This window comes from Pomacea canaliculata, linkage group LG5 (assembly GCF_003073045.1).
Source record: "Pomacea canaliculata isolate SZHN2017 linkage group LG5, ASM307304v1, whole genome shotgun sequence".
Classification (NCBI taxonomy): Eukaryota; Metazoa; Mollusca; class Gastropoda; order Architaenioglossa; family Ampullariidae; genus Pomacea; species Pomacea canaliculata.
The window spans coordinates 23752362-23770879 of record NC_037594.1 but is presented as its reverse complement, the minus strand read 5'-3'; the positions used below and the strand labels follow the sequence as shown (position 1 = coordinate 23770879).

The 18518-nt window shown below is 44.5% G+C and overlaps 1 protein-coding gene across 1 annotated transcript; it reads right to left on the bottom strand.

The window, feature by feature from the left end:
* Positions 1–4466: 4466 nt before the first annotated feature.
* Positions 4467–16834, bottom strand: LOC112564659 (dual specificity protein phosphatase 1-like). The gene is given in 5 exon segments (XM_025239623.1): positions 4467–7630; positions 7896–8115; positions 8503–8609; positions 16291–16438; positions 16440–16834. Coding segments are annotated over 5 exon segments (1200 nt in total). The 5' UTR covers positions 16656–16834; the 3' UTR covers positions 4467–7121.
* Positions 16835–18518: the final 1684 nt, after the last annotated feature.

Genomic DNA, 18518 nt, shown 5'->3' with positions numbered 1-18518 from the left:
ACTTGGGTATCGTCCTTACTTCCCGGTCATCGTTCTCACCTGTTATTTCTGTAGTAGGCTCGCAGTTTTGTAATCTCTTCCTTTTGCAGGAATAGACCTCAACAAACATGCTCTGCTTTTCCTGCCTCGAAAAAAAAATGTATTGCCATTGTTATTGTCTCTCTACAGAAGATCTATCTAGCACGCGGGCATATATCACTGACGACTCATCGTCTCCTGATAAGCCGACACCATTCCTGCCCCCTGCAATCCTCCACCCGCCATCTACCCCGTCCCCTGCTCTGTGGCCTGACCTTCAATATCAGCCCATTTCTCACTGGTGTTGTTTTATTTCTATTTCAATCTGTTTAATAACTGGAAGATTAAAAGTGCGAGTGGTCTGTTGTTTATGTATTAAGTTTCTTTCTCCATGTTGGACTTTTTTTTAAACTGCCTCGCCTAACCTGAGATTCAGTACAGATGTCGACAGATGTTCAAAGTGGGTTTTTTTATGGGGCACCAAGACAGGAATTTTCTCTAATTTTCTCTTTATAGCCATGTAATGCATTTTATACTTATAGAAGCCAATAGTTATACAACGTGTATAATGCGAAAATTAGAGAAAATCCCCTCTTGGTGCCCCCTACTTTTTGACATATGTTGGTTCTCTGTGCCACGTGGCTCTAACCCTTGTTCGATCGAGGGCTTTGCTGAAACAGTAGAGGAAATGCGAAACTAATTGGAAAGTCATGGGAGTGAGGGATTTATTCCATTGTCACAATTCCATCTGCTTCCGAACTGAGAGAGGGGACACAAATTAAAAATAAAAACTCAGCCTGGCAACGACCTCTTCTCCTATATTTCCGCCCACACGTCTGTCCACCCTCATCCCACTCCTTCAACCTCTTTAGTTCTGTGTAATGGGCGTCTCGTGGTGTGACCTACTCGGACCACAAGATTAGAACTATTGCTCACATGTCCAGAGATGCTTTGTGGTGTGACTCAGACAGCAAGACCAAACTCCACTGTCCACACTGTACATGTAGGTGACAAGGTGATGAGCACTTACCTGAACAAACCACCTTCCCTGTCTCCAACATGTCTCTTATTTGGGAAATATTTATTATCAAAGACAATAAATGTATCAACAGATTGATTTTATTTGTTGAATGCAAGGAATGGGATTCGGGGAAGCCATTGTTTCTAATGTCTTGGTGATATTTATTTTAGCTCTTTAAGAAATATGTTGTTTGCCCCTGACTTATTGTCACAAGAAAATTGTAGCGAATGTGAGTAACTATGTATTCCTTGCACTAGAGAGTACAACAAAGGAAAAACATTAAAGAGTCTGGAATTCCCTCTCCTCTTGTTGGTCGATTGGTGAGAGGCACAAAAATCCCACAACAGGGATTTCAGACCGGGTAGCTATGATGATGACAGTTCGACTAACGCACTTGGGGACGAAAGCACGCACACACGGACTCACGCACAGCTACAAGCAAGTTTTCGTTGTGTGTGTGTGTGAGTGTGTTGCACGACCACCCACGACGCACTTCTGTAGTCAGCTTTGCTGCTGATCGTAATTTAAGCCGCAGCTTTGGCGGGCGAGGTGGTCTGCTCTTGGCTTCTGTTTCCTCGGGAAGTAGGCGACCTCTGGTGAGGCACGATTTACACCACTCGCCATGAGAGCTGTCCTCGTGCTCCCACGGCAACAACTGTTGGCTACAGCACGTCATCTTGCACACACACACATACACACTCTCACGGTCACCTCCCTCGTCCCAGCTGTGGTCTGGCAGTGCACGTGAACCCTTAAACCCTCGTCTATCCTTCCTTGGACGCAGAGACTTCCACACAGGGTAGAAATTGCAAATGGGGGATAGTTGGAGCACGAACTTGTATTACTGGACTGCAGTTAACTACTAAAACGAGGCTGGTGTGTACAAAGCTTCCGGTTTAGTCACATTCTTTGTTACGGCTCGCCGAGACTAACAGCGGAGAACTAGAGGCTAAGCGTTGGTCTTGGCAGACAGACAGTAATCCACCTATACACATCCACCTATACTTCCCGATATAGCGGGCAGGGTAGGGAGTTGGTTTATACTCGTATGTATGGGGAGAAATATTTTCTCTGGAACACTCAACTGACAATATTCCCAGTTTACCAAAAAACAACAGCAATTTTCTGTGGGTATTACACCAACTATCCACACCTGGTGCTAGATTAATCTCTAGTCACTTTTAACGAATTCAGTGGTGCTTTTCTCACAAACACGGAGATATAGACTTCTGATAATGAAACTTTCTCGTGTCCTGTTCCGCCACGTCAGCAACAGGAACTACAACACTAATCGCACATAGGAACTTGGTTAGAATTGGCATTAAAGTTTCTTCCACATCACACACACACAATTCCCATTCAGCCGGGACATGGTGAGATGAAGTGGGTGGTCATGGTGACCCAAAAGCAGAAGCGGAAGTATTAGAGTTACTTCTTGTCCTTCCATCGTTGTCATGTTGCTTAGAAGAAGAAGTGATGTTTCTGTTATTTCCATCCCACATGTACTTGTGTGCTTCTCAATAGATAACTTATATACAGTGCATCTGAACTTCCACTCCACTCCCACCACAAGAAGCATTAGCAGAGATCACTGATGCAGACAATTAGCTTTTTATCCATCATCGTTGTTATCAGAGCGAACACAGCTTTCTCATCTGGGCAAAGCTTGGCAAAATTGTTTCCGTGACAAGAACAGCTCGACACAGCGACCACAGTCACAAATAATGTCCTCAAAGTGTCACCAGTCTGTCAACATCAATGTGACCAAGGGGTAACTTCACAGCAAACAACTTGAGGCAGTATAGCCACTTTTTTCAGACGAAAGGTCTTAAAAACTTTTACAACTGTTTCTGTAAACAATGCTAAGGACTGTAAGGCACTTCACGATGGAAATATTTGCATTACACACTATTGTGAAATAAAATTAATTGAAAATAACATTACCTTCTGCTGACCAATGATTTTCAACCTTTACCCTACATTTATCGTGAACTATCATAAGACTGGACTGAACTACATTGAATAAAAGCGTTATCTTATGAAGTTGTCAAACATTGCCTTTGATATCCCTTGTGCAAAGTTTTTTCCTTTATTGTAATTTTTCTTGGTAAATGAAATATAAGCTCTTGCTTCGAACTGAATTCAATACGCCTCTGTGAACATTAGATGTCGATCTCTCTAATTTCACGTCCGCAATGGCAACACAAGGCGATGCTGTCTGTTCTCACTAGCACGTGACCATCCTTTGTTGGCCGAGGCCCGCTTCTGAAGCAGGAATGTTTCGGGTGTAGGCTGAAGTTGGATTTGTCATGATGAGGGCGTATGAGAAGTGGAAGGTTTCATATGGTTTTTCTGATCATATTCAAGGCCAATGAGCATCACATGTCATCATGAGTAGATGAGGGGAAAGAAAAAAAGCATTTATCATGTGAAGTTGCGGAACAACCAAACAGGACATCGAGGTTAATGTCCTGTTGAGCGTGGACTGAGGGGGCAGGTCACACTTCTCTTTCACTCGCTGGTTAAAATCTCTAAAAGAACAAATATCTCAGTTCTCAACGCCCATACATGACTGAAAAGATCTGCAACATGTAGTCGACGAGGGTAGCAACGAGCGATAGAAGATAACAATGGCGATATCTGACACCTCGTTGTCACGCTCAGCAGCGTTGGAAGAGTCTAGTCGAGATGATATGTAGCTACCCCAACCACCACCTCACAAAAAAGAACGTTTTATGAAAGACTGATCATAGAAGACCGCAGAATGACTGGTTGTTGTGATTGTGAGAAAGGGAGTACAGAGTGAGTGATTGCAGGAATGATGCAAATAAGGATGATTCCATTCACAGTAATGACAAAGATTTTGTAGTAATGAGTATAAGTTGCTCGAGAAACGTGAAACTCTCGAACCTTCCGTTTGCTCCACACAACGCAAGATTATTAAACAAAAAGAGTAAATTTTCAATATAAAATACTTTATTTGTTCCACTCCCCTTCCACTCTCTCATAAATTATTATCTTGTATATATATACACACATTACTTATACACAATTCATGAATGAAACTGAACAAACCAACATAGAAGTGGGAAGGGTATACTAGAGTACTGTTGTCTTAACTATCAGATATAAATCGAACACGAACTTACAAAAAAATTCTACTGAAAGGGAGGAAACCAAAACTAAAGCGGCACAACTGGTGCTGTCTCTGAGATTATAGTTTACGTTTTATTGGTAAATAATGCACAAGATCCCAGGTTAACTTTCTGTGCAAAATATTTCGGAGCCACCACGGGCTGAGTCGAACAGAAACTCGTTTCCGTCATCTCGACAGATCGTCGCTGTCTACGTGAGTTCCACCATCGCTCCTTCGTCACACATCTTCTGTTTGCAAAGCCACAAGCGTGTGAGAAGAACGACTTCATTCTTTTTTTGGTGCACACGCTATTCTCAGTCATAGTAGAGACCGTTATGCACCTTTTCCCTTTGCAGCTGCAATGACGTCATATCCGCTGACGCCCACGAGCTCGAGAGAGAGGCGCTGCTTGTTTCGGCTCGTGAATAAGGCCACTGATGGGTGTTTCTTAGCTAAAACCCTGGAGCTGATGTAGGAATGTTTTCGATGTTTACTAGCTGGCAGTTGACAGGAGCTGCTTGTCCGCCTTAGTGGCCGTGGACCGACGAGTTGATCTCTCCGCCATGCTGCTTCCTTTCGTGCCGTCATTAGCCACGGCTAAATCTCGCATGCACGAAAATGCGTGGGCGGGTGGACTGGGGTGGAGAGTGCGGGGGTGGGTCTGGTTCACTGTAAGCCGGGGACGGGAAGGGAGCTGCAGAAGAGGGGTGTGAAAATAAGAAAAGATTCTTTGTTCAGGGAATATGGAGAAGAAAAAAAAATAGAAAGAAAAAGAAAGAAAACCAGGCCGCGTATAGGAAGCGAGGTAAACAGTCTCGTATTCAGAGTTTCCTCAGACCAGCGACTGCTTAGCTCGGTTTGTTAGCGCATGCATGCACACACACACACTGTTGTCTCACCAACACGAGCGTGTATTCATTCTTCCTGAAGGTGCGGTGGCACCTTGACAACAGAACGCTCAAGCTATATCTCGCACCTCTGCCTGCTCCCTCTCTCTCCCCACACCTGTGTGAATGCCCGAGCTGGCTGGCCAGCTCCACCCGCATCAAGCACCCATGTGCGGGGTGTGTGTGTAACAGCCAGCCACCTAGCGCCTACTCACAAACATACACAAGCGGGTTGTGAGGGAAGGACCGACATTGAAGATGACTGCGGGACGAGCAAAAGCGGTCTTGATGATTGCAAGCAACTCTCAAAACGTTTGATGGAAACTGTGAGCCGAGCGTAGCTAACATATCCTCGGCGACTAAGCGTTCATTCCTAAAATACCGGCTTTCCTTGCTTAGTAGCCATTCCTTAAAGATTTGTTTGCGCCTCTACCCCCGCCATCCCCTCCCAGCCACTTAGCACCTCACCCACCCTTCTCGTCCTCCGCATTACTTGCTAAAACTTTATGTTACCCTCCCTAGCGAATATGAAACTTTTTTTTTAAATCTCTAATGCTTATTCCGTTACTAGTGATCATCAAGAGCTTCAAACATTGTGATGTGTCCTCTCGTCTGCAATAAACTGCTCAAACTCTCTCTCTACATTGCCGGCGCCAGATTTCCGCTTCCGGACATCTGGCTTACTTCCCCCTTCCCTTTAAAGGCATTAAATATTTAATTCTAATTTGTGAAAATAGCCATTTTATGTGTAAATCTAACACAGGAAGTGTTGTTAAATTTTTACTTTTTGCCCAGCATTAAACGGAATTACCGAGGCGATACAATGTTTGATTTTTAAAAAAACTGCACAGAATTCTAACAGACATGCAAATAAAATTGAGCCTAAAATACACTCAACACAGCAGCTCTTGTGTTCAGTAAACTAAGTAAGACAAGGAATAAAAGTCGTTCAATGACACTATTAACAACCCCAGCAGTTTGTCACAGGTGGTTATGTTCCTGTGATTTGTTAAAGGTGTACAAATGTACGAGGGCAATGGTACAGGCTTCAGTCAATGTACGAACACGGTATTCACTTCTTCACAAGCAGCAGTGTTCATTCAAGTTAATGCTGTGGTCATCATGGAGGACGCATGTCTTGAATGCAGTCATCTGGACATTAAGGCATGATGATAGAGACCAGAAGTGGACAGAGAGACTGCATGAAGAAAGAGGCATGATACACAGAGACTGATTGGTTGGACGATTGGACAGCGACCGACTTAGACAATTAAATACAGATTCGCTGGTCAGAATTGATTGGATTAGACAGAAAAACAAGATGAAGACAATCTTATTTAATATGGGTAAACTCTCGAGATTGACCCCCACAAGGAGATAAATATTCCAGTAACGGCACTTAGAAGTAAACAGTCTCGTGCTGCGGTGAAGCACGCTTGTTATTATGGCATTGGCAGTAGTTCAGGTTCAAACCTCACGCTAGGGCTGACGACCAGCCCAGAATCACATGTTACTAAATCGTGTACCCGAAAAAACACTTACACATTTAAACAGATACTTCGAAAAAAAAAGACATTTTCCTGTAGTTCACAGTATATTAGAAAGGAATGAAATCGTTCGTTCATGCGTCTTCTCAACAACAACAACAAAAATATATTGCTTCAGCAGAAACCTGAGCTTCAGTTGGAATAACTCTAAAACATGTGTCTCCCTTTTTCCTTTAACAAAAATTATTCAATTATTTCAGGAACTCCAAGAGTCATGCAGCATCGCAGTGTTTTGCAGAAGCATGCGACCCCGACACAACTTGAGTTGATGGTTAGTCTGTCAGACAGCTTAGTCCTCGTCGTCAGCACTCGAGAAAATGTTCGCCAAGCACTCATCCACATGGAGAACGTACTCCACAGAACGAGGTACACAGGCACAATCGCAATGGTTCATCCACACACACACACCTACACATCGAGATCCAGGTCGTAGGACTAAGCGTCTTTGGTCAAGCATCCGGCAGAAACAACGGCCTCGTCATGTCTCCAGAACCTCCCTCCAGCTGCACTAACTAGGCAAGGGAAGTGGGGTCAAGGCCAGAGATCTTGGAATCATGAAGTCCGGATTGGAGAAGGAAAAAAAGCAGGGCATGTCGGACGGGGTGGCTGCGGACGAAGGCGGGGGCGGAAGCTCTGCTGGACGTGTACGGGGGGAGTTCGAGATCGTCGGAGGAATCTGTCGTTAGAAGAAGAGTCGGAAGATCCGAGCTGCCGTCCCCCAGGGACAGAGGACAGGGAGTCTGAGGGGACGAGCGGGACCTGGAGGCGCAGGGTGTCAAGGGGACTGCGGTGGGCGTGCGGGGCACCTCGCCGCGATCTATGCGGTGCCCGTAGTCCTGCAGCTGCTGCATGAAGTTGAGGTTGGGGTCGATGACCTCGCGTCGCGTGCGCACGTGCTCATAGGCGGCGTCGAGAGACAGATGACAGGTGCGCATCAGGTAGGCCAGGCACACGGTGGCAGACCTACTCCGCCCGGCATGGCAATGCACCAGCACTTTCCCGCCGTTCTGCTTTATGGAATCTGCACAAAATATACCAGGACGTTTAGACCTTTTATTTGGTTTCAAAAAAATACTTCACTAGCAATCAGATAAACTCACAGGATAAGAATCAACAATAATAGCCGCAATAAACGAGGGAGAAAAAGAGGAAAGAACCCCAGGCGATGTTCTTCCAGGTTGTCATTCGAGATCCACAAGTTAGAGAGGAAACTGTTTAAAAAGACACGCCGTGATATAAATTATTTATGCCCCATGTCGTCCAGCAGTGTTGGGTGAGGCGCTTACCGATGAAGTCGTTAGCCGTGGAGAACCAGGTGGCCAGATCCTCCGAGGCGCTGTCGTTGACGGGGATGGTGAGGTACTGGAAGAGGCTCGGGAAGTGGTTGGCACAGCTGGTGGAGACGTTCAGCAGGGCTGTGACCCCCAGGCGCTGCAATAGCTGCCGGCAAGAGGAGTGGTGCACGTTACCGAGGTAAAGGTAGGGTAGGATTTCCACAGGCTCGTCCTGGTCAAAGTAAACACATCCATTAAGTATACACAAAAAGAAAGAAACAGAAACAATTGTATACACATGTGCATATGCCTTTGAATATACACCTCCAAACTCAAAATATGGCCGTCACAATGACAGCAGAACTCATTTAACGAACAGACCAAGCTAAGCAGCTTTAATAAACATAAAACTGAGACTTGTCCTTATATTTAATCCTTCACCAAAAAATATTCAAACTCTGATGCCAATACTGACTTTTTCCATCTGAGACTGACTACAATCGACTGGACAAAAACGCTTGGCTGTTTGCACAAATGTTACAACGCACCACACACTTAACATCGGGTGGCAGCACACAAAGCTGGCCTACATACAGGCAATCAATGACAACACACTTACATCATCCGAGTGAGACTGATCCTCCAGCGACCTTGTCCCAGACAAGGGAGAGAACTGCTGCGTGGCGCACAGCAAGGGGCATTCATCACACAGGGCGTCGTAGCCACCTACACAAATAGAAAGGAGACACTGAATGTCACCCGCTCTGTAAATAAGTACCCGGGTGGGTTTTTTTTTTTTTTCTTCAGATTACTCCACTTGGCTCCCCAACGATTTTGTAACTGGCTGAATAATGCATCTTCCCACTTTCTCAGAGTTCATCTATTCTAGAACCTTCGCGGAGATCTTTTCGTGATAAATCCAAACAGACCGACAATGATTGCTTATTTCATTTTTTTAAGCCACATTGAGCTCATTTTCAAATCAGTATTTTAACAAACAAACAGTAACAAAATTCCTTTGTATAATGACAACATCCCATGTGTCTTTTAACTTTTCTTCCACTGGTTCAACGTTGCCAAGGCGACTAGAGTGAACTGTCGCCATAAATCACATTTTATGAGAAACAGAATCCCTGTAATTACTTCTACGCAAAGGTAAGCTGTTTTTTTTTTTTTATATATAATCATAAGTTCTAGCAATGTCTGCTTTAGAACGCAATTTTATTAATGATTTTTTTTTTTTGTGAAAATTTGCTAAATGTCTGTGTCTGGAACATCATGATCAGACTTTCTTTTATATTTAGCAGAATAGGGACTTTCTAGAAACAACTCCGTTCCAATAGGTCGAGTATACAGGTTACATGACTACCCAAGGAAGACCCGGGAAGACTGAGGACAGTAAAACGTGCTTTGGTGCGCCTGACAACTTGATGAAACACTTATCATGTCCGAAGTGTGTTCGAATCCACAATGACACAATTATTATGTGAGGCGCGTGTGACAGTGCAAAATTCATATCGTCAAATCTGCATCATTGTACAATGATCACTGTCAATAAGTAAAAAAAAAAAATTCTCTTTGTCCAGCAGAAAGAAAAATGGGAACAGCTTGTATGATGTTTGATGTGAAGGCCAGTCGGTAAGAGATACAACCATAAAGTGGATCATTAGCAGGCTTAATGGGAGTGTCACTCCAGTTATTTTTAAAAGTTGACGCCCACGCCAGGATAGTGTGACTGAGCGCCTGCGACAGTGTGACTATCCCATGGTGACTGGTGTGTCGCCAACAGAAAGTAGAAATAAATGGTGAGTGGGAAGAAAACTAGAGGTCTGTGCTAAAGGAAAACTCGACACCTCAATTCTCACCATCACTGGCAATAGGTGTGCTAAACTGACTCGACCACAGCCGACCAGGGACGAGTTGGTAGATTTATTATGGTCGGTGAGCACAGGAGTACAAAGGGAGTAGCTTTGAAATGATGTGGGAAGATGCTCGGCTTTTTTGGGGGGCAATCAGTATCTTTTATGAGGGAGCGGCCGCTCCCCCCGAACCCTTGGCCCTCCTGGTTTCTACGCCACTGTGTTGGGTAGGGTGAGAGGTACTAGGTACTATTATCTTTATGTAAATTTCTCTCGCTCGTCAAAGAGGGTATTTGTCATCGTAAAATGCTCAAAACGTCAAAGAAATGTATCGCATCTCATTCCGAACACGAGTGGCTGACTGGTGCACATGCTGAGTATGTCTGCAAGTGTAAGATTTTACGAGATTCCCCACTGATATTCCGCATCAAAACAAAAAAAAAAAAACAGATGAAGGAGGAAATGTAGCCCCCCCCCAAAAAAAAAACAAAAAAAAACAAACAACAACAACAAAACCAAGGCATATTACAAATTATGAAAGAAGCAGTCTGCAGTTAATTTTAACCACACCGACACATTTCCTTTGTTTTTGTCAGTCCACAGCCTCGACATTATTTTCAGCGTTAGCCTCCCTCTCCCCCCCAGCTCACACATACTTCCCCTCACCCAGATCCCAGCATAAACACAGTCGTCACAAAAACAAAAAAAAACAACAACAACCCAAAAGGTCAGTGATCCCCCAGCCACCACACCTGTTTTACCGTCACCCTCCCGTTCCATTTATATCGTCAGCTTTAATCCCCCGTCTCCCGCACAGAAAGTAGGAGCAGGCAGGCTCCACGGTTGACACCAGAGACAGACGAGCCTGTGTTTACGCCTCGTGCGCGCAGCGGTCTCGCCGCCACAAGTCATCACAAAATGTAATTTACGTCTACCATGACCCTGGCCAACCGAGTCTGCCCGGAGGTGGGGAGCTGGGGGGGGATGGATGGAGGAGAAAATTAAAAAAAAAGTAAACCACGAAAACAAAACGGAACCATTCCTCCTCCTCCCGCCCCTCCCCCTCCCCTGTTGTGGGGCTCGGTTGGCGGTTGTTTTGTTGTCGCGGCCTGTACAATACCCACTCTTGTTTTCCTCCCATGGCGAGGTATTCCATGAATGATTGTTACTGCTCCGCTCTTCGGTGCGTGGATCGCGTCCTGAGGGAATGATGGTTCGGGTGATTGGTCGTCGACAGGAAATAACAGACATTAAAGTGTTGGCTTCAATCCTCCAACATCCCTTTTACACTCCGCCAGCAACCGAGGGATGCTGTTTGGTCGGCGGGTGATCAAACCTACAGGGCTTCCTGCTGACCCTCTTCCTTGAAAATGCTTGACAATACACAATTTCTGGTGTCTGTAACGTCTTTAATAACTGAATTTTCACCGCAGGGAACTCTTTGGAAAGAACTAGTACGCAAAGGAGCAGAGTTCACCTACAGGTGTGTTCACAACGAGACAGCTGCTTCAGCTTATGAACTCTTGTTGCCTGACAGCCAAAAGGAGGGAAGGCCAAAGGGATTAACCGCGAAGCCAAGGAAGAAAGAAGAGACTACCTCACGAAGCAACAATCTGTGCACATTGCAGACGGAACACACCTGCACGACCCACACCTGTACAGCTCTTACCGACAAAAAAAAAAAAAAAAACAACAACCTCCATATGGGACTCATCTTGGATAAACACGCGTCTGGAGTCTCCCTACCTCCAATCTACAAAAGTCAAAAAAGATTATTAAAACAAAATTTAAATGAGAACAGTTTTCCAGTACTCTCTGCCGACGTGATGTCATAAAAAGTGGGGAAAACCGAGGGTGTGCATGCGTGAGAACAGCTTTCTTTACAAACTCTCATCTTGAGAGGGCGCGGCCTCCTTCCCCTCGCGCCACGTCCCAAGAGGGGGGAGGGTTGGCGGGCTGGAGGTTCGAGTTCTGCACAAACATCTACAGTAGCGGCTGCGTGCGTGCGTGCGTTTTGACAGCAATGAACGCAAGTTTTCAAACTGCCAACAGTACTCTGTTCCGCCCATGAGTTTTTTTTTTTCTTTCTCAGCAACCTTGGCATGACCTTAAAAGGAGGTGGTAGGGTACAAACGCACAAAAGGTATGAAGCGACAGGTGGGTTACTGCGTGCCTCACGTCCACCTCGCGACACCTGTGACAGGTATGAAGCCAGTCATCGCTCCGACCCCCTTCCCAAGCCAACAAGAGCAGGCACCTGCACCTCGATCGTCCAAATGGAGTGCGTGGTATGCACTTGGTGCACCACCAAAGTCCGTTGGGTTTCTTGCTGACGGTGTGTGTGTGTTGATAGAGAGATGTGTGTTAAAGTGTAAGTGAGGACTATGTCTGTGTGAGAGAGTGATTTTACTGCTCCTGAGAGCTGTGAAACTGAGCGATGGTCGAGCCAGGTATTGTCACACGAAAGGCTAGACCGTGACAAGCAGGTTTCTCGTCTCAAATGTGTAGAGCACAGACGGCTATTTCCATGTATGTCTACTCCCACCAAAAAGAAAAAAAAACAAAATTGGATATCGTAAACAACATAATAAACCTCAACAAAGCAAATTTCCATGGCCTAGCTGACAGAGAAGATGTCTCAGTTCAGAAACTTGTTGGTGTAAAGCCCACTCAGGAGTCGCTTCTGAAAGGATGCAATTGCCGAAGACAAGCTTATTGTGCTAAGGCTAACAAAGTTTCTTGTGTACCTCCAGCTATATTTATCACAACTCCTACAGATTATCTTCCACACATACAAACCTTCACAGCCTTTTACTATGCCTTCATTTATTTTTACATTCAGTGGGCGTGAGAAATCAGAAATAGAGTGAATGGTGGCTACAGATGTCGGCGTGTATGGCGAAACTGGAGCTGCTGATGTTGTGGGCAACATCCCAGGTATCCAACATCAAGCCTGCTGCAGCACTGTCTTATAGTTGGATGTTGTGATTGAAACTTTATACCGCCATCAAGTTTACAAGTTTACAGCAGCCTCCCTCTTTAACTCCACAGGCGACATTCCAGTTATTTGTTTGGTATTTTTTTCCGCAACTATTAACCTTTAGAAAAGGTATCATAAATAAAACCAGTAAAAAATAGTACAGACCTGACTTTTGTATAATTCTGATTAACCTGCGGGAGACTTGCTGTTCTTTTTGCACCAGACGATCAACATGATCCTCTCTTCGTCATCTACACATGCGGTGAGTGAAGGAAAGAATTGGTTTGAGATGTCACGGAATGGCCAATAGTCATTCTACCCTCTCTGCCAAAAAAGTACTAAAAAGTGTCGCGAAATGTACCTAGGAAGGTGAAGAAAAAAGTTATTTCTTATTTTTAAAGAGGAGTTTAATTTCGCCGCCTCTGCAACGTTTACTAACGACCCAGTAATGATTTTCTCCACTAGAAATTATCGGCTTTGTTTTACTGCTGGAGTAAACAGGATTCTATTCCTGTCCTCCCCTAATCACCACACATCGCCAGATGTAATTGAAGGGGGGTTACGGAGAAGAAGAAAAGAAGACTGAAAAATGTTGAGAGCAGGAAGTGAAATAGAAAACAAACTCATGCAATATCTGGTAGTTAAATACCTCAAAATAGCAAAGGGAGAGAACGACTAGACAGGAAAGATGCGCTGATACCGTGAGGTGCTCCGGATCTGGCTACACGGCCTTTGCCACGTTGGTGAGCAGGGAGGCGGAGGATGCTTTTTCCTGCCTTCCGGCTACAGAGATGGCGCCACGACTCTCCCTAACTTTTTAATGTGTGGGCTGGCCGGATGTAGCTGTCACTCACTAATCAGGTTTAGCTACGACCTTGCCGGCCCAGTACGAGGCAGCGTCCTGACCCCACCAGGGCATTCCGAGGCCCTTTTCCTTGCGATAACAGGGCTATCGCCTGCACGAACTCATGCACCAGCAGCACCCAAGTATTTCCGCTCAGGTCCGTGGCTTTTCTCCAAATCTCTCCGTAAATAAAACGTCAGTCCTTTTAATTCGTTGGATTACAACGGCTGTCGCAACTTAATTGTTGTCACTGACACTTAAAACCGTTTTAAGTCCCTGCGACTTATGATATCTCCGCAGTATCTCGCTCTTCGTCTATTTCTGTCCACATTTGTTAGCATTATTCGTAAAATTTATTTTTAAATTCGAATCGAGTATTTTTTTATGATTATTACTATTAATGATGACAGCGATGGGGACGACGTAGTATACCGAAATAGCCTAAATCGGTTCAATGGTAATTCCTTGGCTTAAATTTTTAAACATCTCTGTCTCTCTCACGTACACAATTAACTGGTTGTGCAGAAGCCATGAATGAAGTCGTCTTGAATGAGTGCGTGAGTGGGGCTGGCGGGGTGAGGTGGGTGAATGAGCAGGACGAAACAAGGGCGTGATGACGCAGGTCTCCGGGCGCAGAGCTACGCATGGTGTAATTAGTGACAGGGTGCTCGGTGATGCGGAGAGCTATTTGCACGGCTACGCTAAGCATCGATCGTTAACTTCCACTTCCACAGACGAGGCCACTGTCACTGGCAGTCGCCATTGCACGTCCCACACCCCATTCACACGTGCCTAAGTCTGTCTGGCAATCGCCTTGTCCAAACAGATTTTATCTTAACCCAAGGTACAATGGTGAGTTGGGGGGGGAGGGGAGTGAAAGGTAGGTCGGTACAGGTGAAAGTATCACCTGCATGAAATATTCTTGTCTAAACCCTAACCCTGACTTAAATAACGATTGTTTGAAATAATAATGAGTTTTTAATTTAACAACGAATATTTAGTGGTTTAATTTTTTCTCGAGATACCTGTGGGTCGGAAGCTGTATGGCAGGACCTATAGAGGCATCCATCTTGGGGGAGGTAGGTAGTAATCGAGAAATTATTATAATGTTTACTATAAGGCTACTGGACAGGACTCCCTGAAATATCTTTCAAGATCTGTGCTTTAATATCTCAATATATGAGATATTACACAATTGCTTATTCTTAAGGGTTTTCTTCCATACATTACAAAAAACACTTACTTGATGCGATAAAATAAATCAAACTCCACGTAACTCCCTTACCCAGGCACCATGCGATGTTCTAGAACAATGGTTCTCGAAGTGTGGGCCGCGGACCATATGGTGGGCCGCACGCATTTCAGGTGGTCCGCGGCTGACAGTCATCAGAGATGTTTAAATGGCCAGATACACTAATTAGTCCGGTATTGATTTCACACCAGTTTCAATTTCATAGATGGCCGTCTGCTCGTCGGCATCAGTCGCTGGCTTACCCAGTCTTGACGTCACAGCGCGAGCATTACGTCATTTAACCGCGTCATCCGTTGCCCTTAGTAACGCGTGCACTTCCTTATTTTTAATGTTTGTGTACGATCTGAGTACAGCGGACTTGCTGACATCGCTGTAAAGCATCTACTGTTATTTACAACAACTTACTGTAGCCAGACTGGATTTTCAACATTTGTGGGACTGAGAACAAGTCAGAGAAGCCGGAATGTGACATGAGAGTGAAACTCTCCAATGATCCAGATATTATCCCTTTAATATTTCATCAACAATAATTACATTCATCGCATTAACATCACAATTAATAATGAACTTTGCTAAATATGTAATTTAATGTAAACGTATTACTATACTACTGTCATAAAAGTACATTTAGTTTTGAATTGTAATGAAACAAATGCGGTAATTTAAATATGAAATTCCAGAGTGATTTTAGGCTTTGATGGTCCGCAGTATTTTTCACTTTAGTAAAGTGGTCCGTGGTCCGAAATACTTTGACAACCACTGTTCTAGAAAGAAAAGAAAGTCTACGAGCAGAAGCAGTCAGGTGTCAGGACCGGTGTTTAAGTGGGTGTTGAAAATAAGTCACAAGCTATATGAAGCAGAGAGCTTAGATATCTATTCTCTCTGATTGAAGTACACGCTGGCTTCGCTAAGTCCGGTATGGACAGATGACTTGTCACGGGTAACTTTGAGATTCAGTTTCAACACCTCCCATGCTCATGCCAACGGCGAGTTTTGAAGTTAACCACAAATCTTGCACATGCACATCAGCTCACCACATGTTTAGGGAATGTTGCAGAGCTCACCCATGGACTAGTGTCATCGGGTGGCATATCACAGAAAGTGAGAAAATAGAAAAGGACTAAAGAAGGAGCGAAATATGTAATGTTACGGTATCTAAACACGTGTAAGTTCAATTTTTAAACATATTCATACCACAGTAGAAATTAATTGTCTCCACGATATATTGACACCCTTCCCTGCAAAATATCACTTGACATTTAACCGTGAAACACGCTTGATGCTGATGACAGTCATGATAAATTGTACAAGTAGGTAAACAAATTATGACCTGTTATTAATTAACCATACCTTTAGCGCTAAGAGAAAGTTTCAGTAAAGTTGTCTACCTCTGTAGTGACGTGTATATGTGTGTGTGCGCGCGTGCTAGTGTTATGAGTCCCTACAATAAAACAAAACACAAAAAAACTTACCAACAACATAAAACACGTGTTCTATATCCACTTGCTGCAAAAGACTTTTCACCACTGAGTACAAGATGGAATCCGTGGCAGCGAACGCCAGCTCACTGGTGCACTGGTCATAGGCCACCACCCGCGCGTACTGTCCACTCACAAGTTTTCTCACGCTTCTCCGCACACGGTACGATGTTCTCCAAGGCAACGAAGCCGCCTGAACGCCTCTTGAGTATGGGTGGACAGTGAACGTTGATGGCTCCCACTATGTGTCCCTTGTTGAAGGCCATGAACGGTCGACAGTCCAGAATCAAGGTGTGACTGTCGGAGCAAGACAACATTTTCACCAACAAATCCGGCGCGATGCCCACAGCTCCCTCCATTGCCGCGCCGTGTCGAGCAGAGCACTCTCTCGTCGTGGAACTGATTTCACAAGGCACAAGGTAGAGTCGGCATTCAATGAACGCTGTTTATTGCTGCGCTCTCTCTCTCCTGCACGCGTCGATCGTTTTGCTACAACTGCGCGAGCATTCCACGTGCTACGCTACTTATACTCCGCAAGTTGTGAATGAAACGCCGCTCACATCACCGGATGTCCCTTCCCTACGCCGATTGGATTAGCGGTAAGTAGATCTCTTCATTTACATGTCTACTACCGCAATAAAAAATAGTCCACAGCTACCGATCATTATTTTTGATACTTTACGAAAGATTTTATACTTTTAATAGATCCGAAAGTTTAATTCTGTTAAATTTGTTTATCAGCATTGAAATTTTATTCTTGAGATTTTAGAGTAAATAATTTTCCCACATTCACGGAAATAACGTAACCTTTTAAGGAAAGGTTAAGTCACATGAGCAGCTAAGCCCCGCCTATCTTTCCTCTTATTTGGTCATTGAGAGCGTGGAGCGACAACGAGGCCAGCACGCCCCGCGGAGTGAGCTGGCCGGACAGGAACACGGCCGCGTGTCATGTCAACCTGTCTTGGCGATAAATGCCGCAGATGACACCGCTCGTGCGCCAGCTTTTTGAGAAACCTGCTTTCGATACTCACAATGACTTGTCCGGATGACTGGCTGCCATCGCTGGCTGTCAGGAAGGAGTGGTACGAGCTGGGATTGTAAATGAGGAAATGGAATGCGCGTGGAGCTGATGAAAGTTGACAGCTGTGGGGACACGTGTACACACACACTCTCTCAATGGCACACCGACGACTCATCAGTCTTGTAGGTCAGCTTTACCGAGGACTCCACCTGTTGAAACAAGAGTTCAAAGTACTACACACTGTACTGAGTGAAAGACTAGACAGCTGTATATACGTGTAGGCTTGTTATCTGACCCTCGACATAGGACTAGTGTATTGGGGTGGAGGAGGTTGAAGGCGGGATGGTTGTGGGCGGTGTTAAAATAATTACTGTTTAAAACTGGATTTGAAGATTACTTTGTAATTTGTGACAGTGAGCAAAAGATGTTGTAGAGTGTAGAGCTTTAGCTATTCCCTCTAACGGTAAATCTTCTTAAAGGCTTATGAACCCATGTAATCAGTTTGAATATGATTACACTCCATGGGCATCTGCACATAAGCCATTACAGTGTTATACATAGAGTTTGGGAAATGACAAACAAAAGTATTATATATAGAGCTACGTACAGGAACTGGTGAGTGGTCGGCAAAAGCATTGTATAGAGAGCTATAGGAAATGGTGAGTGGGAAGCAACAATATTGTATAGAGAGCTATAGGGAGTGACGAGTTATAGCAGCAGTAGGACATGAAGTAGTGATTGAAGTATTGAACAGACATTTCGAGAGAGTAAAGAGTTGGAGGAAATAGTAATTTATAAAGAACTACACGAAACAGAGAGTGGATAAGATAGAGTATTTTATAAAAAATAAACTACAGGAAGCAGAGACTGGGCATCAGTAATACAAGTGTATGAAGAGGCATTGATGTGAGCTGGTAATCGAGTAAAAGGACCTGTAGGGAGACAGAGGTATTAGTTGACAACTATCAGATGATCAGAGACGTTTGGCGAAGACACACAGTGTATGAGCGCAGAGTTCAAAGGTTACGGTCTGGGAGGGACAAGAGAGGGGCGCCTGGTAGAGTAAATCACCACCACTATCAACAACAACAAAGTTACACTCGACTAAGACTTGAACATCCGGTTACTGACTAATCCAGTTTGGCTGGGATGGTAATACAAACATGACGTCATTTATTCTCTAGTATTTCAATGTTTCACT